Source organism: Caretta caretta, chromosome 3, assembly GCF_965140235.1.
Source record: "Caretta caretta isolate rCarCar2 chromosome 3, rCarCar1.hap1, whole genome shotgun sequence".
In the NCBI taxonomy this organism is placed as follows: Eukaryota; Metazoa; Chordata; order Testudines; family Cheloniidae; genus Caretta; species Caretta caretta.
The window spans coordinates 55362832-55390542 of record NC_134208.1 but is presented as its reverse complement, the minus strand read 5'-3'; the positions used below and the strand labels follow the sequence as shown (position 1 = coordinate 55390542).

At 41.7% G+C, this 27711-nt stretch overlaps 1 protein-coding gene across 8 annotated transcripts in view; it reads right to left on the bottom strand.

The window, feature by feature from the left end:
- The window catches only part of ADGRB3 (adhesion G protein-coupled receptor B3), a 625089-nt gene that overhangs the window by 248771 nt on the left and 348607 nt on the right, over positions 1-27711 (bottom strand). For all 8 annotated transcript variants that reach the window (XM_048846018.2, XM_048846015.2, XM_048846019.2 and 5 more), the window contains 2 exons: positions 15401-15547; positions 13569-13644 (listed from right to left, as the gene is read on the bottom strand). In XM_048846018.2, coding sequence (XP_048701975.1) covers positions 13569-13644; positions 15401-15547 — 223 coding nt within the window. The remainder of the gene's footprint in view (positions 1-13568; positions 13645-15400; positions 15548-27711) is intronic.

Below are 27711 nucleotides of genomic sequence, written 5' to 3'. Positions count from 1 at the left end.
AGTACCCACCTGCTGAAGTGAAGAAACAGATTGACAGAGCCAGAAGAGTACCCAGAAGTCACCTACTACAGGACAGGCCCAACAAACAAAATAACAGAACGCCACTAGCCATCACCTTCAGCCCCCAACTAAAACCTCTCCAGCGCATCATCAAGGATCTACAACCTATCCTGAAGAATGACCCATCACTCTCACAGATCTTGGGAGACAGGCCAGTCCTTGCCTACAGACAGCCCCCCCAACCTGAAGCAAATACTCATCAGCAACCACACACCACACAACAGAACCACTAACTCAGGAACCTATCCTTGCAACAAAGCCTGTTGCCAACTGTGTCCACATATCTATTCAGGGGACACCATCATAGGGCCTAATCACATCAGCCACACTATCAGAGGCTCATTCACCTGCACATCTACCAATGTGATATATGCCATCATGTGCCAGCAATGCCCCTCTGCCATGTACATTGGTCAAACTGGGCAGTCTCTCCATAAAAGAATAAATGGACACAAATCAGATGTCAAGAATTATAACATTCAAAAACCAGTTGGAGACCACTTCAATCTCTTTGGTCACTCGATTACAGACCTAAAAGTTGCAATTCTTCAACAAAAAAACTTCAAAAACAGACTCCAACGAGAGACGGCTGAATTGGAATTAATTTGCAAACTGGATACAATTAACTTAGGCTTGAATAGAGACTGGGAGTGGATGGGTCATTACACAAAGTAAAACTATTTCCCCTTGTTTATTGCCCCCCTCCACTCCCCACTGTTCCTCAGATGTTCTTGTCAACTGCTGGAAATGGCCCACCTTGATTATCACTGCAAAAGGTTTCCCCCCCCAACTCTCTTGCTGGTAATAGCTCACCTTAAGTGATCACTCTCGTTACAGTGTGTATGGTAGCACCCATTGTTTCATGTTCTCTGTGTATATAAATATCCCCACTATATTTTCCACTGAATGCATCCAATGAAGTGAGCTGTAGCTCACAAAAGCTTATGTTCAAATAAATTTGTTAGTATCTAAGGTGCCACAAGTACACCTTTTCTTTTTATTTTATAGGTAAATTGGATTTGATAAATAAAGAAAAAATTTATATCCAAATATACCTATCTCTTCCATTCAAGTAGATATAGAGATTTCATGGTGATGTGAGGTCAAATGCAGTGGATGGGGGTTAGAATGAGTTTAGATTAGCCACATTAATCAGGAGAGATGGGGCTTTGAGTAAGATATGTGGCGATCTCAGGTAAATGCAAATAAAGTCATTGTATCATATCAAACCATCAGGTATTGTGTAAATGTCATATATGTTACAGGAAAAAATAATTAGAAAAGTCATAGGGCTCTGTCTTGCAATACAGTGAGTGTTCTGTCCCCAGCTCAACAAAGAACGTGAGCAGACCTGTTGAAGTTGATCAGCCTTTTCTGGATTGGGGCCAGAGTTGTAAGCTCCTGAGGAGGAGAGCTGAGAAGAATGGGTGATATGTGGGAGAGCACATTTCAATCTGGTAACAACAATATGAGGATGTGCATGTAAACTGAGTGGAGAAAAAAAGCTTTGCTAACTGCAAAATTATCTCCATTGGATGTGTTATTATTTTATGTGGGCAAAACTTTAAAAACTATTTTCATGTATAGCATTATGCCATGTGTTCCTTCATAGTACCCAAGAGGGGAATTATACATAATGTTGTTTTGAAAATTATTGTGCTGAAAATCAATTTTCTGAGAACGTAACAACAATATGCATGTTGAGAGACCCCAGGGCCTATACCACAGCTGTGGAAACATTATTCAGTGTATACAGTATTCAGTGAGGCCCTAGAAATTTCAATAAATTATTAGGAAAACAAAGTCTTGCACATTACAGTACAAAAGTATTGCCTACAATATTGCAAAATATTTGTTTACTAAATGAAAATGAGATCTTTTTGTCTTTCCACTTGTGCATGGGAAGGGAATAACTCTCATTTGGTGAAAAGTATCCATTGTGCCTGTTTATTCTGGAAAAAATGTACTATCGTTATCGTAAAGTGGATAGAATAACAAATGCAATAACATACTTATTTGTCTGGTTCAAAAAGGTATTTTAAAGAACAATTAATAGGTCCAATTCTCTTCACTCAGCAGCGAGTTTACAGGATTTATTGTTGATGAAGTTATCCTCAGAGTAAATCAGAGTAAAATCAGGCCTTAACACTCATTGTATGCCTTAATTTCCTAATATAGTAGTTTGTGACATACTGTATACTGACAGCCTCGGATAATGAAATCCTTAATTTATGACCAAATATAGTAGTGGGAAACAGTTTTCTACTGGGGACTAGAACAACCACAATTAATTTCATGTATACTATTGGCATACGTTGATAGAATTCAGTCACTGCAAGTCTAGGCCTTATTCACATCAGGTGTCAGATTCACAGAGGGATATGGGAACCTACCTTCTCCTTCAGGTGCCTAAATCCAAAATGTGGATCCTCAGAACCCCCACTCAGCTGCCTAACCCTGAAGGCACCTAAATCCCTGCTAGTGGGCATGTGCAAAACTGTCTCAATCTGGACACTGGCATTGAGCTCACGCCCAAACCCTGATTTCATTCTCAATCTAGGTATCCCCTGCCTGTCTCATCTGTGGGGTCCAATCTAGTAAGCATACTCTGAGCACAGTTACTCTGGCAAAATACAGCAGAAGGATATTCTATGACTGAGGTGGTGGTCGTAGTGCCCCCCTTATGCCCAAGAACCGACCACTTAGAGCACTCATGCAGGATGTGGGAGACCTTGATTCAAATCCCCAGGCCTAGGTGAGTGCCCTAATCATGGGACTGTACAGTCATTCTAACTCTCTCTGGCCCAATGAGTATTTAATTATTTGTACAAAGAGGAATAGCTCTATAGCTCAGTGATTGGGGCACTCACATGGGACACCTTGATTCAAGTTCCTACAACACATCAGGCAGAGTAGGAATTGGAACCTGGGTCTCTAACATCCTGGGTGAGTGCTTTATCCACTGGCTATAAGGGGAGCACCTCCTCCTCAAATCTTTTTTGTTGTTCTTAGAAGAAACGACTGACCTCATTTAGGCATCTGACTCTTGGAGAAGGTTGATGGCTGTGAATCCTGTTAGGCACCTAACTCCCCTTTGAGGGGTAGGGCTTAGTGTGCTCTAAATCTCCTATAGACTAGTTTAGCTGGCTCTCCATTCAGCAGGCTGGCTTTGTAATTCCCATTTTTAGGCACCTAACTCTCCCCATGCCTTGTACCAGGCACATGGATACCTAACTCAAGGCTGAGGATTCCACTAGGTGGCAGAATGCCTGAAAATGAGGTGTTGCAATGCTGAGTCAAAGTCCCATTTGTGGTTCTCACCCCAGGCTTCTATAGGTGAAAGTACTGTTCCCCATTACCAATCTACCGAACTATCCAGCCTCCTTCTCACATCCAGCTGCATTGCATGTGACAAAAAAAAGTTATATTGTAAATTGTTGTGTGAAAGCAGTTAACACTAAACCTGTTAATAAACAATAACAAATGTTGCATCTATCTGTCACTGGATAAGGCTTGGAAATTTGTCCCTCCTCCCCTCCCCCCGCAATATAATGATAAACATTCTATTTCTTTTTTTTAAAGCACTAAGTAATTTACTTGTGGTAATCCAGAGATTTGCAGACATTTTAGAGCACGTTTTAAGGAGTGTCACTTTTACAAGTGCAGGAAAATAGATTGCATATAATTAAGTATTTATTTTTCTCTCATCCCATCCCCTGCCATAGCTGGGACTGAACTGTCTAGGGCCAGTAGCAAAGCTTTAAGTTCATAGCTTCCACCAGTCAAAGTCACTTAGTTTTTCATGCTGCCAGGGCTCAAATTCCATGGCAGTCAGTGCACAACACAAGGAATCTTGATTTGGCTTAGCTAGTGGTTCATTACTTTGTTTTACTTTATTCCCGCTGTTTAGTTGTTAATATATTTCTGGCAGCAGCATTGTCATGAATTTAGTGCAACATATTGTAGGATGTTTATCAAATGCCATTTCTAATTTTATTTTGTACATTGTGTCTAGTCACCAAATTTATTCAAGTTATTCATCTTACTCCAGAAATAGTGCCAGTGTAGTCAATTAGAACAACTAGAATGAAATCATGGAACTAGATTATTTTTTTGTTAAATGAAAAGCTTTCAAATAAAAAAACCCACCCTAACCTCCAATACTCAGAAGACTGTAATTTCTGCTTTATTAAGTGTAGATGAAATTCAAAGAGTACAGCTTGTCTGGAGGATGTATATATGAGTGGGGGAATGGAAACCTCCACCTCTCCCTGGAGGTAATAACCAGGTCCTAATAAATTGGTGTAACACCACTCAAATCAATACAAATCATTCTAGTTTTTAATTCTAATTTAATGTATGTTTCAGTTCAATTTTCCAGGAAAGAGTCTAGTGGATACAGTTATTTAGCATAAAAGAGTGTTGGAGTTTTTCAGATTCAGAGTTGTATCTGAATGAACATTCCATTAGGATGATTTAGCGCTCTAGTGCCTTTGTTGTCATATCTTGAGGTCTTGAGATCAAATTATGAATGTAGTTGCTGCAGGCAATGAAATCCAACACACTCCATTACCTGATTAGCTGATGGATGTAAATAGTATATGTATCAGCAATCTAATTTCAAGTATGTGGAAGATCAGAAGAAGATTAGGGATGGAAGACCTCAGGAGGTCATCTAGTCCAATCCTCTGCTCAAAGCAGGACCAATCCCAACTAAATCATTCCAGCCAGGGCTTTGTCAAGCTGGGCCGTAAAAAACTCTAAGGATGGAGATTCCACCACCTCCCTAGGTAACCCATTCCAGTGCTTCACCACCCTCCTAGTGAAATAGTGTTTCCTAATATCCAACCTAAACCTCCCCCATGGCAACTTGAGACCATTGCTCTGTGTTCTGTCATCTGCCACCACTGAGAACAGCCAAGCTCCATCCCCTTTGGAACCCCCCTTCAGGTACTTGAAGGCTGCTACCAAATCCCCCCTCACTCTTCTCTTCTGAAGACTAAACAAGCCCAGTTCCCTCAGCCTCTCCTCATAAGTCATGTGCCCCAGCCCCCTGATCATTTTTGTTTCCCTCTTCTGGACTCTCTCCAATTTGCCCACATCCTTTCTGTAGTGGGGGGCCCAAAACTGAATGCAATACTCCAGATGTGGCCTCAGCAGTGCCGAATAGAGGGGAATAATCACTTCCCTCGATCTCCTGGCAATGCTCCTACTAATGCAGTCCAATATACCGTTAGCCTTCTTGGCAACGAGGGCATACTGCTGACTCATATCCAGCTTCTCATCCATTGTAATCCCCAGGTCCTTTTCTGCAGAACTGCTGCTTAGCCAGTCGGTCCCCAGCCTGTAGGGTGCAAGGGATTATTTCATCCTAAGTGCAGAACTCTGCCCTTGTCCTTGTTGAACCTCGTCAGATTTCTTTTGGCCCACTACTCCAATTTGTCTAGGTCACTCTGGACCCTATCCCTACCCTCCAGTGTATCTACCTCTCCCCGTAGCTTAGTGTCATCTGCAAACTTGCTGAGGGTGCAATCCATCCCATCATCCAGATCATTAAAAAAGATGTTGAACAAAACTGGCCGCATGACTGGGGTACTCCGCTTGATACCGGCTGCCAACTAGATATCGAGCTGTTGATCACTACCTGTTGAGCCCGACAATCTAGCCATCTTTATTTCCACCTTATAGTCCATTCATCCAATCCATACTTTTTTAACTTGCTGGGAAGAATACTGTGGGAGACCATATCAAAAGCTTTGCTAAAGTCAAGCTATATCACGTCCACCGCTTTCCCCATATCCACAGAGCCAGTTATCTCATCATAGAAGGCAATCAGGTTGGTCAGGCATGACTTGCCCTTGGTGAATCCATGTTGATTGTTCCTGATCACCTTCCTCTCCTCCAAGTGTTTCAAAATGGTTTCCTTGAGGACCAGCTCCATGATTTTCCCAGGAACTGAAGTGAGGCTGACCGGTCTCTAGTTCCCCAGGTTCTCCTCCCCTTTTTCAAAGATGGGCACTATATTTGCCTTTTCCTGTCATCCGGGACCTCCCCCAGTCACCAGGGTTTTCAAAGATAATGGCCAATGGCTCTGCAACCACATTTAAAAATAGCCAGAGCTTCGCGAACCAGTTGAGCGGCGGAGAACCAGCTGAGCAGCGGGGACAGCAGAGCAGCTCACAGCAGGAGTTTGCCTGGGACTGGTAAGTATCCGAGTGTGTGTTTGTTTGCTTGCTGAGGAAGTATCCGAGCGTGTGTTTGCTGGGGGGGCAGTGTGAGAGCCTGAGTGAGTGTCTGATTGGCTGCTAGCCTGCAGGGGGCGGGCAGTAGGGTGTCTGTTTGTTTGCGACAGGGAAGCCTGGCTGTTTAAAAATAGCCAGAGCTTCGCGAACCAGCTGAGCGGCGGAGAACCAGCTGAGCAGCGGGGACAGCAGAGCAGCTCACAGCAGGAGTTTGCCTGGGAGTTCGCCTGGAGTGAGCCCAGTGAGGCTTACGTCTTGCAAACTGCTCTGAGGAAGCTCGTAGTAGGAAGGTGATATGGAAGGGGGGGGTTCAGCTGTTGTGACCTGCACTGGATGTGCCATGTTTGTCTTTCTTCCACAGGACAGAAGCGACTTTGTCTGTACAAAGTGCAAGCTGATCTCCATATTGGAAGAGAAGATTGAAGGTCTGGAGCAACAGATAACAACCCTGCGTTGCATACGGGAAACTGAGGATTTTCTGGACAAAACTCAGGATAGGCTTCTAGGGGCACAAAGCTCTACAGATATAGAGCAGGTTGCACAGAGGAGCCAAGAGGCCAGTGAAGAAGCTTGGCAACATGTGACCTCCAGAAGAGGTAAGCGGAATGTCCGGGTTCTAGTAACACAGACACAGGTAACTAACCGCTTTCATGTTCTCTCCACAGGTATCGTTGCGGAGAGTGGACCAGATGATATGTCTGGGGCGAGAAAGCAGAAGGAGACTCCGCTGGTTGGAAGGCATGAGATGCGCTGTCCTGAGGTTGGGAGTTCCACGACCACCACCCCCAAGAGGAGAAGGCGGGTGGTGGTGGTCGGGGACTCTCTCCTCCGGGGGACTGAGTCATCTATCTGCCGCCCTGACCGGGAAAACCGAGAAGTCTGCTGCTTGCCGGGGGCTAAGATTCGTGATGTGACGGAGAGACTGCCGAGACTCATCAAGCCCTCGGATCGCTACCCCTTCCTGCTTCTCCACGTGGGCACCAATGATACTGCCAAGAATGACCTTGAGCAGATCACTGCGGACTATGTGGCTCTAGGAAGAAGGATAAAGGAGTTGGAGGCGCAAGTGGTGTTCTCGTCCATCCTCCCCGTGGAAGGAAAAGGCCTAGGTAGGGAGCGTCGAATCGTGGAAGTCAACGAATGGCTACGCAGGTGGTGTCGGAGAGAAGGCTTTGGATTCTTCGACCATGGGATGGTGTTCCAAGAAGGAGTGCTAGGCAGAGATGGGCTCCACTTAACGAAGAGAGGGAAGAGCATCTTCGCGAGCAGGCTGGCTAACCTAGTGAGGAGGGCTTTAAACTAGGTTCACCGGGGGAAGGAGACCAAAGCCCTGAGGTAAGTGGGAAAGCGGGATACCAGGAGGAAGCACAGGCAGGAATGTCTGTGAGGGGAGGGCTCCTGCCTCACACTGGGAATGAGGGGCAATCAACAGGTTATCTCAAGTGCTTATATACAAATGCACAAAGCCTTGGAAACAAGCAGGGAGAACGGATCTTAAACATAAAAAAGAAGCTTACAAGAAGTGGAAGGTTGGACATATGACCAGGGAAGAGTATAAAAATATTGCTCGGGCATGTAGGAATGTTATCAGGAGGGCCAAATCGCACCTGGAGCTGCAGCTAGCCAGAGATGTCAAGAGTAACAAGAAGGGTTTCTTCAGGTATGTTGGCAACAAGAAGAAAGCCAAGGAATGTGTGGGCCCCTTACTGAATGAGGGAGGCAACCTAGTGACAGAGGATGTGGAAAAAGCTAATGTACTCAATGCTTTTTTTGCCTCTGTTTTCACTAACAAGGTCAGCTCCCAGACTGCTACGCTGGGCATCACAAAATGGGGAAGAGATGGACAGCCCTCTGTGGAGATAGAGGTGGTTAGGGACTATTTAGAAAAGCTGGACGTGCACAAGTCCATGGGGCTGGACGAGTTGCATCCGAGAGTGCTGAAGGAACTGGCGGCTGTGATTGCAGAGCCATTGGCCATTATCTTTGAAAACTCGTGGCGAACCGGGGAAGTCCCGGATGACTGGAAAAAGGCTAATGTAGTGCCAATCTTTAAAAAAGGGAAGAAGGAGGATCCTGGGAACTACAGGCCAGTCAGCCTCACTTCAGTCCCTGGAAAAATCATGGAGCAGGTCCTCAAAGAATCAATCCTGAAGCACTTGCATGAGAGGAAAGTGATCAGGAACAGTCAGCATGGATTCACCAAGGGAAGGTCATGTCTGACTAATCTAATCGCCTTCTATGATGAGATTACTGGTTCTGTGGATGAAGGGAAAGCAGTGGATGTATTGTTTCTTGACTTTAGCAAAGCTTTTGACACAGTCTCCCACAGTATTCTTGTCAGCAAGTTAAGGAAGTATGGGCTGGATGAATGCACTACAAGGTGGGTAGAAAACTGGCTAGATTGTCGGGCTCAACGGGTAGTTATCAATGGCTCCATGTCTAGTTGGCAGCCGGTATCAAGTGGAGTGCCCCAAGGGTCAGTCCTGGGGCCGGTTTTGTTCAATATCTTCATAAATGATCTGGAGGATGGTGTGGATTGCACTCTCAGCAAATTTGCGGATGATACTAAACTGGGAGGAGTGGTAGATACGCTGGAGGGGAGGGATAGGATACAGAAGGACCTAGACAAATTGGAGGATTGGGCCAAAAGAAATCTGATGAGGTTCAATAAGGATAAGTGCAGGGTCCTGCACTTAGGACGGAAGAACCCAATGCACAGCTACAGACTAGGGACCGAATGGCTAGGCAGCAGTTCTGCGGAAAAGGACCTAGGGGTGACAGTGGACGAGAAGCTGGATATGAGTCAGCAGTGTGCCCTTGTTGCCAAGAAGGCCAATGGCATTTTGGGATGTATAAGTAGGGGCATAGCGAGCAGATCGAGGGACGTGATCGTTCCCCTCTATTCGACATTGGTGAGGCCTCATCTGGAGTACTGTGTCCAGTTTTGGGCCCCACACTTCAAGAAGGATGTGGATAAATTGGAGAGAGTCCAGCGAAGGGCAACAAAAATGATTAGGGGTCTGGAACACATGAGTTATGAGGAGAGGCTGAGGGAGCTGGGATTGTTTAGCCTGCAGAAGAGAAGAATGAGGGGGGATTTGATAGCTGCTTTCAACTACCTGAAAGGGGGTTCCAAAGAGGATGGCTCTAGACTGTTCTCATTGGTAGCAGATGACAGAACGAGGAGTAATGGTCTCAAGCTGCAGTGGGGGAGGTTTAGATTGGATATTAGGAAAAACTTTTTCACTAAGAGGGTGGTGAAACACTGGAATGCGTTACCTAGGGAGGTGGTAGAATCTCCTTCCTTAGAGGTTTTTAAGGTCAGGCTTGACAAAGCCCTGGCTGGGATGATTTAACTGGGAATTGGTCCTGCTTCGAGCAGGGGGTTGGACTAGATGACCTTCTGGGGTCCCTTCCAACCCTTATATTCTATGATTCTATGATTCTATGATCAGCCAATTCCATCAGCACCCTCGGATGTATTAGATCTGGACCCATGGACTTGTGCATGTTCAGATTTTCTAAATAGTTAACTTAACCTGTTCTTTCACCACTGGGGGCTGCTCACCACCTCCCTATACTGTGTAGCCTAGGACTGCAGTGTGGGAGCTGAACTTGTCTGTGAAGACTGAGGTGAGTACTTCAGCTTTTTCCATATCATCTGTCACTAGGTTGCCTCCCCCATTCATTAAGGGTCCCACACCTTCCCTGACCCTTTTTTTGTCGCTAACATACCTGTAGAAACCCTTCTTGTTACCCTTCACATCCCTTGCTAGCTGCAACTCCAGTTGTGTTTTGGCCTTCCTGATTACACCCCTGCATGCTCGAGCAATATTTTTATACTCCTCCCTAGTCATCTGTCCAAGTTTCCACTTCTTGTCAGCTTCTTTTTTATGTTTAAGCTCACCGAAGATTTCACTGTTAAGCCAAGCTGGTTGCCTGCCATATTTGCTATTCTTTCTGCACATCAGGATGGTTCGTTCCTGTGCCCTCAGTAAGGCTTCTTTAAAATACAGCCAGCTCTCCTGGATTCCTTTCCCCCTCATATTAGCCTCCCATAGGATCCTGCCCATCAGTTCCCTAAGGGAGTCAAAGTCTGCTTTTCTGAAGTCCAGGGTCCATATTTTGCTACTCTTCTTTCTTCCTTTTGTCAGGATCCTGAATTCAACCATCTCATGGTCACTGCTGCCCAGATTGCCACCCACTTCTACTTCCCCTACCAATTCTTCCCTGTTTGTAAGCAGCAGGTCAAAAGGAGAACAACCCCTGGTTGGTTCCTCCAGTAGTTGCACCAGGAAGTTGTCCCCAACACTCTCCAAAAACTTCCTGGATTGTCTGTGCACTGCTGTATTGCTCTCCCAGCAGATGTCAGGGTGATTGAAGTCTCCCCTTAGAACCAGGGCCTGTGTTCTGGAAACTTCAGTTAATTGTCCACAGAAAGCCTCATCTACCTCATCCTCCTGGTCCGGTGGTCTATAGCACACGCCCACCATGACATCACCCTTGTTGCTCTTCATTTTCTCTGATACAACGTAAAGTTGATACTTGCATCTCTAGTCCTTTAACCTTCTTTTCCAATATGGAGACCAATTTGCACTTTGAACAGATGAAGTTGCTTCTGTCCTTTAGGAGAAAGGCAAACATGGCACATCCTGCACAGGTCACAACAGTTGATCGCTCACTATCATGTCTTCCTTCTAAAAGCATCCTCAGATGATGTATTTACTTCTCACAGAAGCCTGAAAGGCAAAAATACTGGGTGGGAACTCCCCCAAGGCAAACTCCCTCTGTTTGCCTGTCCTCTGTTTGCCGCTCACTGAGTTCGCAACTGGCTGCCTTTTTATAAGGCTGCTGGCTTGAAGTAGTTGGCCCGGCTCAAAGCCTTCCCTCTAATCAACAACTCAAGGCTCACCTCACAAAGCACTCACAATTCACACTTTCCAAACAAACAAACAAACAAACAAACAAACAAACAAACAAACAAACAAACAAACAAACAAATGGTCAACAGTCCCTGCAACTAGCTCCAGTCAAACAAATGGCCACAGGAGACAGACACTCGGATATTCCCCCCACCAGCTCATAACACAGCCCCGCTAATGCAGCAGCCATCTTAGCTCCTCTTGGATGGTTCCCAGGCAAACTCCCTCTGTTTGCCTGTCCTCTGTTCACTGCTCACGATAAATACTGATGAAGTGTAACAATGTACATATGATACTTATGCCCTGATTCAGAAGGTCTTTATACACATACTAGGTTTTTATTCCTGATTCACACACACAAACATAAACCACAATACCATGTCTGCAGAATTTGTAACACAATACGGGCAGCTCAAAAGTTGATTCTATTTACACAGAACACACTGAGGAGCATTGGGAGATAACTGTATCTTCTTATCTGCAGTTCTAAAGGCTTTATTTATAAATAAAGACACTTAGAACACCAAGCCACATGGACCTGGAAGCTCACATAACCACTTTTTATGGAAGGCTGATCAGTTGTTCAGAGGAGAGGTCAGCTTGCTGTGGAATCCAAGAACCAGCTGAAAGTAGCAGTCAATGGCAAAAATCTCATGCAAAATAGCTGTACTCCTTTCAAGACTCACAATGTCCTGTTCGCTATACATTTAGGACCCAATCACTCACTGATGAAGTCTAGTAGTTTAGGATTTTTGCCATCAACCTCAATAGGGGGGCAGCAGTAAGTCATTAATTCCTATCCATCCAGAGTATAGATAGGAGTGCCCTGAATAGCTTTGAATGTGCAGATGGATGGACTTCAGTAGTCCAGACTTGTTTTCTATAAATTAAAATGAGGAAGCTAGGAGTACTGACGGCATGGCCATTGATAGCTCTTTATAAAATAAAGGTTTGAATGATTCATGGCCACCTTGATGCTCTTCCATGGCTGGCAGACTTTCCCTAAGGTATTCCAGAGACAGCTGAATATAATAGTCATTTGGCTCTATATCTCAGAGTGTGGAATAATAGAGAGAAACTGCTGCCATAAACAACTCTTCCTGGCTTCTTTTCTGGTTTCAGGAGTTAGCATGCCAAATAGAAAAATGTTCACCAAAATTTGAGAACAGTATGATTTATTCTTTATGCAGTACCATAAGTGTGAACTGTTCCTTAAGTGTACTTTTCTAGATGGCAATGTCCTGTCATTTGAGGCAGACATTTAGTTAATTAAGGCATGGAGGGGCCAGGAGAATGGTGCATTGCGTAGATATTTCTACTTTAAAAATAGGGGCTAGCAACAGCAGGTGCAGAACACATTAGAACTTGATTGGGAGGCTATTTTCTTCAGGACTAACCTCTCTTTTCTTCTTTTTTTTCCCAGATTATCACTGGCAAAAAAAAATCTGTATATTCCTGTCCTATCTCCTTTTGGTCATGATTTAACTCCAACTCTGGGCAAGGGAGAGAAAAGTGTCTGTGTTTTCTATTTCACTAATAACTATTATGAAACAATGTTCAGTGATTGATTGTGAAACAAAAAAGATATCAGTAGTAGCTACTTCACATAAGACTGTGTGAAACAGGTTGGGCTAATGCCCATGAAGCATGGAGGTATTTGATTCAATGGTGCGTGAAGAAAAGGAAGAATATTGGTTTCTAGTATTTTAGGCTGTCTGGGAGTAAAATGAGCTCTCCCTTTCTCTTTAGGCACTTGTGCAGCTCTCAGAACTGAAGTATTGGAGCTGTACAGATGTATGCATTTCTTCTTTCCAAAAAAGGCCCTTCATATAACCCTACTGTCCTCTGCTAATGCAATTTAATTGAAAACGTACCTGGAAGCTAATGGTGGTGGCTTTTGTGAAAGTGAGGCCAGGCACAATCAGTATATCCTTGCTAGAGCACTTACACTACACTGATGAGCATCAGTTTTAAGTACAAGTACATGAAGCCTGAGTATTTTTTACAATTATCCATCAGCTTACATACTTACAAAGGAAACTTCCTTCCTCCGCCCCCTGCCCCCCGCAGCTAAAGTTCAGATTAAATGATTAAACAACATTTACAATATAGCAATTTGATTAACATTAATTAATTAATTAGGTCATTAACATAATATACACTATGATGCATTAAAGAAAGACAATTTTATTTTTTTAAATAATAGTTGTAAAAAGTTTATACTATACTATAAAGAACTATATAAACAAATATGATCCTCGTTGACTGATTTCACCTTGAGATGTCCTACAGACATGTCCCTGAAGTAATGTAATTTATGTTGGATAGCTTAATAATTTCTTACCTTAAAGTGGGCAAAATGAGTTCTAAATTTTTGTACAGCACCGCTCCAAGCACAAATACAGTGGATTCATCTAGTTCTAAAATAAAAAACAAAAAATAAAAGTTAAAAATGCCTTAGTCAGCACATGCCTCTATGGATAGTATTTATTATCCCAATATATGTCTTATTTTTAAAGAGATCATCATTAGGGCTCTATTAAATTCACAACCATGAAAAATGCGTCACGGACCATGAAATCTGCTCTCCCCCATGAAATGTGGTCTTTTGTGTACTTTTACCGTGCACTATACTCTTTTATACTTTCAAGTAAAAATATATACAAGTACACAGTGTTTCTCAAACTGGGAGTCCCGACCCAAAAGGGGGTCTCAGGCGTATTGTAGAGGGATCACAGTATTGCCACTTCTACTTCTGTGCTGCCTTCAGAGCTGGGTGGCTGGAGGGCAGGGCCAGGCTCCCAGGTCTGAATGCAGCGCTGCTACCCGCAGCACCACAGAAGTAAGGATGGCATAGTATGGTATTGCCACCCTTACGTCTGTGCTGCTGCTGTGGGGACACAGCCTTCAGAGCTGGGTGGCCAGAGAGCAGCAGCTGCTAGCTGGGAACCCAGCTCTGAAGGCTGCGCTGCTCCTGGTGGTGGTACTGCCTTCAGAACTCAGCACCTGTCCAGCAGCCGCCGCTCTCCAGCTACCCAGTTCTGAAGGCAGGTACGGAAGTAATGGTGGCAATACTGTGACCCCCTCACAGTAGCTTTGCAACCCCGTTTTGGGTCGGGAGCCCCAGTTTGAGAAATGCTGACTTAAGGGCTTTACATGTTTATATTTTGCCATTTTTCAATACATATTTGTGCTTTGTTACGACTCTGTGAAATTTAAGATTTAAATATCTGAAATCATGAAATTCAAGATTTCAAAAATGTTATGACTGTGAAATTTACGAAAATGGACCGTGAATTTGGTAAGGCCCTAATCATCTCGTTGTGAAATATATTCTGCAGAGCTCTGTTTATAATATTAGAACATATCAGACATAAGAATGGCCACACTGGGTCAGACCAAAGGTCCATGTAGCCCAGTATCCTGTCTTCTGAAAGTGGCCAATGTCAGGTGCTTCAGAGGAAATGAACAGAACAGGTAATCCATCCCGTCGTCCACTTAAAATTGCTCTTTGATAAGATACATCAGTATGTAGTAAACTCTGTCAGTGCTTTTCAGTGTATTTATCTTCATTCTGATATATCCAGAGAAACCATCTTTAGAGGACATTTTTAATACGAAGGGGGCAGATGCTCCCATGTGGCTTATTTGCACCGCACCACTAGTATATATTGGACCTAAAACATGTGTAACTACTCTGGGGAGGATTAGCCAGTACAAGTCAGATCAGCCTTTAGGATGGAAGATTGGCACTGCTATCACAGCGACTATAGGACCAGGGCAATGCATAGAATAGCTTTAAGTCAACTATAACCGTACGTTTGCAAGGAAAGCGCTGTGCAGAATAGCTGGATCCCAAGATTTTGCCTGATATGTATTAATACTGAATATTGAAAATATTGGCAATACAATGAAGCGAATACTTTGCACTTCTACAGGACCTTTTGTCCAAGAACCTGAAAGTTCTTTACCTACATTAATTAAGATTCACCACATATATTTAATGCTGGGTAAGTATTTTTATTATTATTACAATACTCATTTTAGAGATGGTTAGCAAAAGCACTGGTACTTTAAGTACTAGCCTGATGAGTCCATGCTTCCCAGTTTCCTCAGTCTAACTGTTAAAAAAACACTTATTCTCTAATAAAATATAATACTTGAATACTTCTTTACCTGATGACATAGGAGTGAAGATATTTTTTGGAATGACAACCCTGTCTTCTGAATTTCGTGCCCAGTCAACCATTCCTTTTCTTCCTTTCATTGGGAAATTGATGTCTGTTAGAACAGATGCTGCAGGAAGCTTCTGAATGCTAGCCACTATTAAGAGAAATCATAAAATCAAATAAAACGTGTTTTACACTTCAAAGCATTATTAAGAGGTCATAACAGTAAAGTAGTAACAAAAATGTACAATAATGTATTTCAAATAAAATGAAAATTTATAAGGATATTAACTGGGACCACACACTTTATTTTCAATTTATTAGATAGTTCTACAGTGGATTAATGTTATGGCATTGATTCTATCACTTGTCAGCCAGGTTTATGTTAACTCTCTTAACAAGGATTATTGAATGTGCTGGCTCATACCCTGAAATTCACATATAAGCACATATCTGAGCTGTGCCTTCAGAGCAAATTCTGAAATTATTAAATGTGATAGGACAAGGAAGAGGATGCTGCAAATTGCTCTGGGAGATATAACGGCTAGAATCAGGCTAATGAAGCAATAACAGTTCCTCTATCCCCTGCATGGGCACAAAAATATCTGGAGACAGACCCATTAAAGAGATTCACATACTACAAGCCAGTGTTGTTTCCTACAAAGCAGAATAACAAAATATACCACATGATCAGCTTCCCTTAAAACAACAGTTCCTCACCATGAATTATTTATTGTATGGGTTTTTTAAACTAAAAATCCACGACTAAATATACATAACTTCACTCAGCTGAACAGAAAGAAAGACACAAACCTTAAAATAGGCAATTTGGAATTTGTTTACCCATGTTAGTTTTCTTTCCATTTTTAACTAATTTTTTATCTAGAAATCGGTTTTATCTTTGCCTTGAAATCTGAGTGCAACTCCATGGCAACACTGTCAGTGTCTAGTGAGATTCAGGCGACTTGTACTCAGCTGACAGTGATGCAAGTCTTTATGCACATTCAGAGAGATGATAAGCAATCTGTTTGGAGGTAGCTCCATGCCTAAGGTAAACCATGTTGATAAGCATTTCTTGTGCAATGCTTTTCCTAATTAATTTATGACAGGGATAACAGAGTTGGTGCAATTTGCACATGAGGTCAAGTCTGTGATTTGCATAATGATTTCACCGCAAGTGTTTTATAGAGGGGTTAAAGAGAAAGACAATCACAGCCGCAAAATAAAAATAGGAAACTATTAAGCATCTCATAAGTGGATTTCATTTCAAAGAAAAAATAAGTTAACACTTCTACTACTAGCTCCACAAATGTATTATTTGACAACTGGTTCTTAGTTCCAAATTAGAGTGATTATGTATTAGAGCATCACATTAGTGAGGTTGTACTCAAGGCTCTTCTGGGCTCTCTGTTATAAAACTATCACCGGGGTTTATTGCGACAGTTAAAATAATCTCTAGGTTACAATTTGGGATATAAATTCACAGCCCAAGAGGAATGTGTTTCCTTGTCAAATTTTGGTTGGCATGTGTGCTTGTGTGTCGTGGGGAGAAGGTAGAGTTCAGGTATTTCAGAATTACTAGAGCATAAAATGGATTGCATGTTTTTCACATGCTTTTATAATTCCAATATTAAGTACATTAATGTTGTATAAAGAAAATTTTCCTGGTTATTGGAGCCTAATTAGAGAGTTTTATTTACAGAGAACCAATGTAAAACCACGTTTATTTAGTTTCCGGAATAAACTATTTCCAAAAGTAAATACATATAATACAATTAACATGTTCAGACTGCTTAGCACATATTTTCATTGTAGTCACAGAGTATCTGTCTGTCTATCATTCTGAAGTTACACTATTTCATCTGTACATCAGGAAGACTGTTCCCCATTCTTCAGATAAACAAAACAAAACAGGAAATCAATGTTATCCAATGGAGTTCATTCTGCAGGACAGAAAATCATTTTAGAAGTGGTGAAATGTTAAGGGTCTAGGACTATATTTCTTTGGATTCTATCTATATATTTTTAACTCAGCCCACTATCATGATACCTAAGCACTTCTCAGACATGAAGGCTCCAAAACAGCCATTAAGGATAAGCGGTTAATAATACACAAGTTAAACATTCAGTTAATGGCTTTCATAATACAAAATAATCCTACATGTGGTTTAGACCATTTGTTCTTTCCCTAAAAATAAAAACCAACCACACAAAAAGCTCTCAGTTTAATTTTGTGAAAGTTGCCAGATCTATACTCTGGAGAATAAAATTCTCTACTTAGCCAGAAAGCAGGCAACAGCCATGCAAGCTCAACTATGAACAGGCCACAGCCCTGTCTGAAAGGATTACTTCTAGGGATCAGTGTAGATGGTCAGATCACACCAAGCCCTGTCATTCTTTAGCCACTTTGCTGAGACTACAAACAATGTGTGTCCATTAATGTCAGCTATGATAACGAAGATGTGGGAACATAGTTCACTCAAATCTGGACAGCGGCCTTAGTTCAGTCCCTATTAAGATACCAGCAGGATACATAAAGGGGCACCACTTTCTGTACAGTAACAAATCTTCAGCACTGCGGTACATCATACTTTAATTCCAAATCTAAATTTCATTCACATTGAATATTAATATGTGACTCATCACAGAGATCTGGAGCACGACCGGCTGCATTTCCATTGTGAAATGATGCTTCAGTGTTCTCAGACTCAATTTTAATCTGCAGCATAAAAAATAACTGTTTACTGTGATGTGAGTGTTGAAATCAGAGGGGCATTTAAGAAAGCCTGCATATAATTCAGGTGCCAGGTCATTCACAAGCCAGGAACTCAAATGTCGTTTCCTTATATAAGTATCCTACACAGAGAATAAAACAGAATGACATTTGATTCATTCTATTTTATTGTGTTCTCTGTATGCTATACTTGCATTAGGAATGATGCTCCAGCTATTGGCACCTGAATTATTTAGTGCTGCAATTTCCACATACTTTTATATCCAAATTTTCTGACTTCAGCACTCTGTTCAGTAGGAACAAAAGCAACATGTTTTTTTTAATCACCAGAACAAAACCTCATGACCCGAATGCCAAGCTTATAAAACAAAACAAAAAAATGACACCAAAGGAAATTCAGAGACACTCTGAAGTATTTTTCTTGCACTTATATAGAGTGGTAAAAATGTACAAAAATGCCCAAGAAATACAACAACAATTATGTACCGTCCCAAATAGTTATAATATTCAACAAAAAGTTTAGTAAAAAATTACACAACAAATAAGAAGGAAAGAAAAGAAAAGAAGGTAGAACAAAAGAAAAAAGATCTGGGTCCCAGAAGAACAAAAATATGGGAGCACTGGCTTGAGTAACAATAATTTAACTTACAATATGAGAAGTCCTCACTATAGTTTATGCATGTTATAATCTACGGTACACACTGCTCTCTCACACAAAGATTTTTCTGTTAATGATGTGGTCCATTCTTTTATAATGGTCTGTTTTCCAGTGCTTTAATGTTATTTTGGTTTGTAAATATAATACTTACATACCCCCATGTTAGGCATCAGTTTTAGGCGGGTATATAATTGGCACAGATAAGCCGTGCCTCTGCTGGGTCCACCTGTGCTATCATGGCGACATTGCTAATTATACTTGTGCTAGCTCTCATTAAGCTAGCACAGTTATGTGCAAGCGAGCAGGGGACTCAAATCCTTCCGTCATACTATAGAGATAGTCTAAGGCAGTAGTTCTCAACCAGGGGTCTGGGGCCCCTTAGAGGGCCTCAAGCAGGTTTCAGGGGGGCCTGTAAGCAGGGCCAGCATTAAACTTGCTGGAACCCAGGGCAGAAAGCTGAAGTCCCACTACATGAGGCTGAAGCCCAGATCCCTGCTTGCTACCCCCTAACGCCACCCTGGCTTTTATATGCAGAAAACCAGTTATTGCAGCACAGGTGGGCCGTGGAGTCTTTATAGCATGTTTGGGGGTGGGGGGAGGCCTCAGAAAGAAAAAGGTTCAGAACTCCTGATCTGAGGAATTCTTCTCATGGACCCACACTACAACCTCAACTTTCAGCAGCAGAATTCAGAATCTAAACCTGGATCGAGATCAAAATTTCCAAATTGGTCCCTAGCTCTCCCAGGGGCAGACAACAAAGCCCCAGATCTAAATTCCTCTGGATGGGATGTTTGAAATCTGGTTCTGAATTCTGCAGCTGTTATTACTTTTTAAACAGAGCGGAGAACATTGGGCCTAATTCTCTTCTCAATTCCACTGTTTTACACAGGAATAAATTAGAGGAGACTAGGGACTCATCATTCTACAATGCATTGGTGCATTGACACAGTATATTTAATGAGGGAAAATGCCTAGCTAAATTTTACTCATGTGTAGAAGGCCAGCACAAGGTCTGTACAATTCTTAAGTTTCATTTAACTCCCATATCAGAGCTTGAGAGATTTTAGTAGTGTATATTTATATTTAGTAGTGTAAAGTACAGCTTTGTACTTTATCAAGACACAGGGGTGAATTTCACCCACACAGAAGAGGGTTCACTTTACAATACTAATATAAATAGATGAGCACAGTCAAAAATAGCTAAACAAAGGTAACAATATACTGAGGCTGAAGTAAAGTATACATCTGCCCTGTACAATATATTAAAAAGAAGATGCTGTCTTTCCAAATATATTACTCTAAATTAGCGCTAAATTCAGGACGAGCTTTGCTCATCTGCTGTTTGAGTACCAAACTGGTTCTCAAACTAGACCTGTGTGGGGCTTTTGCCTGGGGGTAGCAGCTTCATAGTAGTTTGAGAACCAAAACTTTCCAGGAAATTTTCTACATTTTGCTTTTAAGAATAAGCAAAACTGGAAGGAAGTGTTATGTAAAGTTCTTCCATCATTCCTCTTTTCCTGCCCCTTCCTGACTTGCTCACCTACTGCATACTAGATATATGTTTTTTTTCTGCATTCAACAAACCTGAGTTGATAATACCAATTGGTTTTGTTTTCTCAGTTCAAGGGTGTTGCTCCCTGTAAGTATCCATGCATATTTTCTAAGGAAAAATTAATAGATCTGCCATCAACACATGTTCAGTATACAACATATAAAAGCACTATTGCATTAAACTTCAGAACATCAAATGTGTATATTTCTTTCCAGATTTTTTCATGTAAAAGAAATGTCTGTATTAGAAATAAATATGCCTCAGCTGGAAACATATTTATAAATTTTAGAATTATTCTGCTGACCTCTCATGTAAGCTCTTACTTCCTTTGCTGAATGCATAAGCTCATTCCACTCAGCTCCCCTGGATATACAGGGAGCAAAGTCCTCTTTAGCACCTCATCAAAAAGCCAAATGGGTATATTAAAGATGATATTCATAGCAGATTTACCGTATCCACTTAGCTCCCCAATCCAAACCTTTCATTTTAAAGGCATTATATGATAATCTGTAATGGTGAAATCCTCTTCTCGGTGAGACCATTTGTGGATCTCTGGATATGTTATGGATCTCTGCATACCAGTAGTTCTAGTGATCCCCTTTGAAATCCTCCTCATGTGCTTGTCAACTTTTATTCATGCAGATTTGCTTATGGGAGGGCCTAATCCCTTGACATGATCGATGTGTAACCTGTAGTTACAGAGACTCACCTATTTGGGGTACTTTTGCACATGTGTGTGTTCATGGTTCACAATTAATTGACTCATCAGATAAACACTTTCATACTCCATCTATTCACATGTAACATAATAACATTATAACAAGGCTCACTAGCCATGTACCTGCCATGTGTGTAATTCCCTCTTATACTCTTCACAGATTCCATCTCAAACAGATTACCTGATCATATTGAAAATTGTTTGAATTATCCCATGCCAATGTCCACTTCAAGATTAATGTCAAAACAGTGAAACACATAATAGGCTACTAGTGTGGCAGTGGAAAATTCAGGGTAACAAGGTTTAGTCCAGTCAACTGTGCCATAGTTGCAGCTTTCAGAAATCTTCAGCTAATTCATGCATTATCTAGACTGTGAGTTTTGTCAGTTCATGTTCTGTACCAGTAATAATTGAGGACCAAAGTCACAAACCATTTATCATAAAGAATATCACAAAAATAATTCCGCCCGAGATTGCCCCAAATATCATGAAGTCATATATATCAGACGGATTGAGGTGTGATGGAACCTAGTGCTTGAACAGTGCACACAAGATGAAATCTCACAGCAGTATACAGTATACAGTGTAGTATTCCATGTTGTATTTAAAGTTCATCTATGGTCAGCAATGAGTTTATGTAAAAAAAAAATCACCTTTTTTTCACACAAATCTACTCTTTATGAGTATCCACACATAGTCTGGTTCTAAAGCAAGAAGACACGACATACACCCTGCAGCTCCATGAGAATGCAAGGAGGGGAGGGCAATAAGAGATCTTTGCCCACTCCTGGTGTCCCTGAGCAGTAGTGCCTCACAAATGTTATCCCAAAGTGCAATCCTTGGAACAAGACATCCCATAGGCCATGGGTAGGTATAGAGAACTTCCAGAGACAAAGTCCTTCGCCCCTGTGCATTGGCCAAGGGGGACTAAGAGTGGGTGAGATGGAATCCCTCTGAGTGCAGGAGAATTCTGGGAGGAATTCTACTTCAGGGGCTCGATAGCCAACAGAGCTGTGCCTTAAATGCCATACTGGACCCTTCATGACTAAGAAGAAGAAACTTCTTATTGCTGTTAGTACCGAACAGCCAATACAGCAATGGGAGAGTGTAATTTTATTCTGGTGAACACATCAGTATGATGCTTAACGATATCCCAATCAGAGAAAATTTCTTAAGAAAGCACCATACATGTGCTCTGTGAATACTTCAGTGTTGAGCTCTCTAGAGGGATGAAAGATGGCTGATGATGATGGGGATGAAAGATGGGGATGAAAGATGCCTGATGCCTACCTCTAGGTAAAACAACATACATATCACAGAGATGAGACCCATAGACTTAGAGGGCTCAATTTGACTTTGTACTTACAAACCGCTATAGTGAAGAATAGTTAACACACATGAAAGGTCACATAGTTGCCCACAGCTAAACATGACTATAACACGTCAGCAATATACTGGCACAGCGATAATATGGTAGGTATAACATTTAGCTCAGGTTAAAAGGCAACACAACTTAAGGCAGTGATAAGGATACATTTAAGAAATTCTGGAATTCTTGCTATTATTCATATAATTAAACTAAATACATTTTCACAGGCTATATGGCAAGCATGTCCCTTTCCTTTTGTGTGTGCTTTAGTGATCCAACAGAATCAAGCTATTCTATGCTATTTATTAGGAACAGCTCAGAAATGCATTCATTTGAGAAGACTTGCAAACTGACAGTTCATTGTAGCTGCATTCTCTTAGTGGTTAAAGACCCCACATTTGTTCTGATGAAAAATCTGGAGATCAAAAATAACCTTGGCAAGGTACTAGGTCATAAAATCAACTGGACAAAATCGTAAATCCTCCCTTTCTCTCCAAATCTCTGTCTTTTGTTCAAGGACAACAAAGTGGAAAATTATAAATGTATCTTATCTTAAAATTAAACTAATTATAGGCTAAGGTTGTTATAGACAATAGAAGTTTTATTGTTTGAAAAATAGAAGATGATGTTAAAAGATGGAAACTATTAAATCTCAATCTCTGAGGAAGTTTAGTGACGTACAAATGGTCACGGCAACACAGCTAAACGTTATGTTCCAGACGCTGTTGCTGCTGCATAGCCCTTTAACTCACTTCAGATACTTAGAAAAATAATATCAGCATTTTTGGGGGGAACAATCATTAATCATTTATCATTTGTGCTCCCCATAAAGTGAATATGGCTCTTCACTGCTGGTCAATGTGACATACAAAGAACATCCTCTCTTTTCCAACTCACAAGTTTAAGACATGAGCATGAAGAATATACAGTATATTAAACTCATTACATACAAACAAGCTCCATGCAGGCAATCACAGAGGGATGTATCTTCATGGCTGGTGAAGTGCTTCCTGAAGGAAGCTTCTGAGATAAGGAGTGAATGGGGGCCTGTCGTACATTAAGTGGAAGGTTTTTCTATGTGCAAGGAGCCATGGTAAAGGCAAAAATAGAATAAAAAAAAAGTCCTGGGGCCCAATCGTACAATGAGCTGTGTGTTTCCAAGAGTGCTGGGTGCTCTCAATTCTCACTGCAATTATAAGGAGTTCATGGGGTTGAGCACCTTTCAGCATGGGGCCCCAAGGCAGCTCTCAGGGAGAGAGGAGAAATCTTAGGGAGGAAGCAATGTCTAATATTTAGGTTGGTGTAGGACCCTAGAATGCCTTGACATTTAAGAAGAGCTTGAACTTTATAGACAAAAGGAAGGGAGCCAGGCAGATATGCCAAACAAAACACACAGAAATTGGGCTTGTTTTTGGCTTAATTGACTTGTGATTTGCTTGTTGGCTAGCTGTTGGTTTATAGCTTGTTGCTTGTTTGGCTTGTAGCTTCTTGTTTGTCGTAGCTTGTTGCATCTTTTTTTGATCGGCTCCCGGCAAGCAGGGGCAATGAGGGACAAGCAGGGGCCAGGGGTGGGAGAGAGTCAGAGGTGCACAGTGGGCCCACTAAGGTCCCAGACTGCACGCCGAAGGGATCTAGTCACACAGAGTGTTGGGGTTCTTAGGGATTGGCTTGTTTTGGCCTTGTTTTGAAATGGGATTAGCTTGATTTTTGGCTTATTGTGAAAATTGGGTGCTTATTTACTGTGTGAAAGTTGGCAACTGTGGAGCCAGGTGGTGGGAGACATGGGCCTGGTCTACACTGCGGGGGGATCGATCTAAGTTATGCAACTTCAGCTATATGAATAACGTAGCTGAAGTCAACATACTTAGATCTGCTCACCGCGGTATCTTCACTGTGGTGAGTCGACTGCTGCCACTCCCTTGTCGACTCTGCCTGCACCTGTTGCGGCAGAGGAGTACAGGAATCAATGGGAGAGCGCTCGGGGGGTCGATTTATCACATCTAGACAAGAAGCGATAAATCGACCACCACTGGACCGATTGCTGGCCGCCGATTTGGCTGGTAGTGTAGACATACCCATGATTAGAGCAGGAGGACAGGAAAAGGATCCTGACAGTTGCATTTTGGATAGACTGCAGAGAGAGAGAGGCCAGAGAGCAAGAGTTTTCAATAAATGGGTGAGGATTAGAATATGGATTAAAGTCTTGGTAATGGGGGCCTGAGGAATGAGAGAATTCAAAGGGAAGCAGCAGCAAGATGTAGCAATTGCCTGGATGTGAACAGAGAAGGAGAGAGTGGAGCCAAAAACGACTTTGAGGTAGTCATCAAGGAAAGGGAGAAGGAGGAAGGGTTTTGGAAGAAAAATGATATGCACATTCATCAGGGTTAAGGTGTTGACTGGTCATCCAGTCAACAGGATGATATAGTGGAAAGATACAGGCAAAGATGCAGAGAGCACGGGGTCTGTGGTGGAAACATATATTTGGAAATTATCAACATGGAATCCATAGAAAACATGATATTGCCCAGAGAGAAGAGTAAAGGAAGAGAAGGCTCACAAATGGATCTGGATTTTACTGATGAACAACTCCATCATCATCTGAAATGATATTATCAGGTATTTTTAGATACAGGTATTAAACTACAAACAGACTAAAATGAAGGTAATGTTATATTTTTTAAAAGAAGTAATTAGCATGAATAATTCCCATGTGTCTGATAGACCCAAATCCTGTATCTATACAGATCCTGAACCAATGATTGCACATGGCCCAGACTTTCATAATAGACTGAATTCCCAATTGAAACAACCCAGAAATTTTGAAAGTTTGATATCTGGATCCAGATCCAAATTTCGTGCCTTTAGTTACCCATCTCAACTCTGTTCAGCAAAACAAAAAGGTCAAAGACGGGGAGGGCAGAAATGGTGGCATAGGAAGTGTGGCAAGCAGGAAGGGTGTGAGGAAGGAAGCAGCAAGGGAGAGGTGGTGCGTGATGGCAAGGAATAGCAACAAAAGGGGACATGAGCTGTGATAGAGGAGGTGAAGAGATATCCAGGACATAAACATGCACAGCAGTTTGTTTTAGGTGATGTCAGGAGGCTGGGCTTGTGAAGGGTTTCTCCCTTTGCTTTGGCTGCTGATGTTTGATGGTGAGAGTGGTATCTTGGGGCTGCTAGTCATTGACAGGCTGCTCTGCTCCATATTTGGTGGGGGAGTTAATGCTACTAGGATCTTGAGCTCTGGACTGGCGGCTGTCTAGTCCAATGAGGCAATGAGGATGGGGGCAGGTGCTCTGCTCATCGCTGTTAATAATAATGAAATAATACTTTGCATTTGCATGGTACCAGCCATCCTATGATCTCAAAGCACTTTGCATACAACAGTTAATAAAAACACAGAGTCCCTATAAGACAGGTAATTATCACCCTTATTTTACCGATGGGTAAACCAAAGCACAGAGAGGTAAAGTGACTTGGTCAAGTTCACACTCAATAAATCTTGGGCAGAACTATGAAGAGAAACCCAGATCTTCTCAGTCTTGGTCTGGTGGCACCTTAAAGACTAACAGATTTATTTGGGCATAAGTTTTCATGGGTTAAAAAGCTTATGCCTAAATAAATCTGTTAGCTTTAAAGGTGCCATCGGACTCCTTGTTGTTTTTGTGGATATAGACTAACACAGCTACCCCTCTGATACTCAGTCTTGGTCCTGTTTTAAACCCCAACTTCATCCTTCCTCCCACACATTTATAACAAATGCTTTTGTTTACTTGGAGACATGTCTAATTGTATGTTTTCAAGAGGGGAGATAAAATGGATTAAGATTCACTAAGGGATTCTCAACAAATGTTATCCTAAGGCACCGGAAATCTAATTTCAAAGGTAATGCACATTGTTTATTTAGATTATGTGTGTAGTGCATAGCATAGTGGGGCCCCACTCCCTAACTGGGACATTTAGGCATTACCACAATGCAACTAGTAAATAATAGTATTTAGAAAGAATAATTAGTACACGTTGCTGGGTTCTAAATTAACTAAGGAGAAGATGTTAAGTGTTATTATGTACAATTTAATAAAACAACTGCAATGCACAGAGTTGGTAAAACAGACTAACTAGACATTTGGGCCTACAGAGAAGAAGGAGAAGAATACCATTTGTCATTATATATGTCAATGGTGCAATCTCACTTTGAATAAAATGTTCAGTTCAGCTCTGATCAGTCCATCTCAAAAGAGAGAGAGAGAGAGAGAGTAGAAACAGAAGGGGGCCAATACAAATTAATGTTACGGAAACCATTCTGTAGAGAGGAACAAATGAAAAGAGTTATGGCAGAAGTACTATTTTGATACATTTTTCTTATTTCAACATCTTTCAATAAAAAACGACATGGCATTCTACACACACGATGTGTCATCAGCTCACACGCTTCTGATTCCCAGCTGATCTGTTTGGAGTATTAGTGAGGTGCTGCATTTCCAGAGACTATTCTGTGTTTCAGAGAGTCTCCATACTGAGGGACTTCAGTGTACTGATCTGAGGATAAGGACACATTTTCACGAGACAGACAGTATGCAGAATAAACCTGTCACAAATTGCCATCTTGGATTCCAGTTCTTAATTGCCAATGTTCTGCTTTTCAGCCTTTCCATTAGCAGAGATATGTGCAGCATACAAACATAGCATACCCATCTACCGTCTCTTCAGTGCATCTAACTGAACTATCCACTACAGCTATTCCACCACAGAGATTATTTTGCTTTGTTTTATTATTGGAATTTGGCACATCCTTTACGTCGCTCACACCCTGTAACAGACAAATTGAGAGTAGGGGTTCACTGCAACAAAAAAGCCCTATTTCTCGGAAATACTGGCCCAAAAGTGAATGCATTGCTCAGACAGAGCGAATCCCTTTCTGGAATATGGAATGTTCTAGAGAAGGACAATTCTGTACTGAAACCAAGTGAAGTAGCCATTTATGCAGCACACCTGAGATGAGAACATTCACCCTAAATCATTTGTTCTTTAAATTTTGCAAAATGTTATTTTCTGAAAGATCTATTTTATAAGATCACTCTACAATTTTTTCCTGAAGTTTAGAATGCTATTCAGAACAACAGAGAGCTAGCTGATTATTATTAAGCCTATGAAAACTGGAGGTTGGAAGTAGTTATTTTATTGAAAATTTCTGTCAGTTTTATTGCAAAATAACCCACATTTTTGCTCTGAAAAATAAAACATCAAATCTAAATCTGAGCCCAGTTTTACTTACCCGACATCTTTGCAA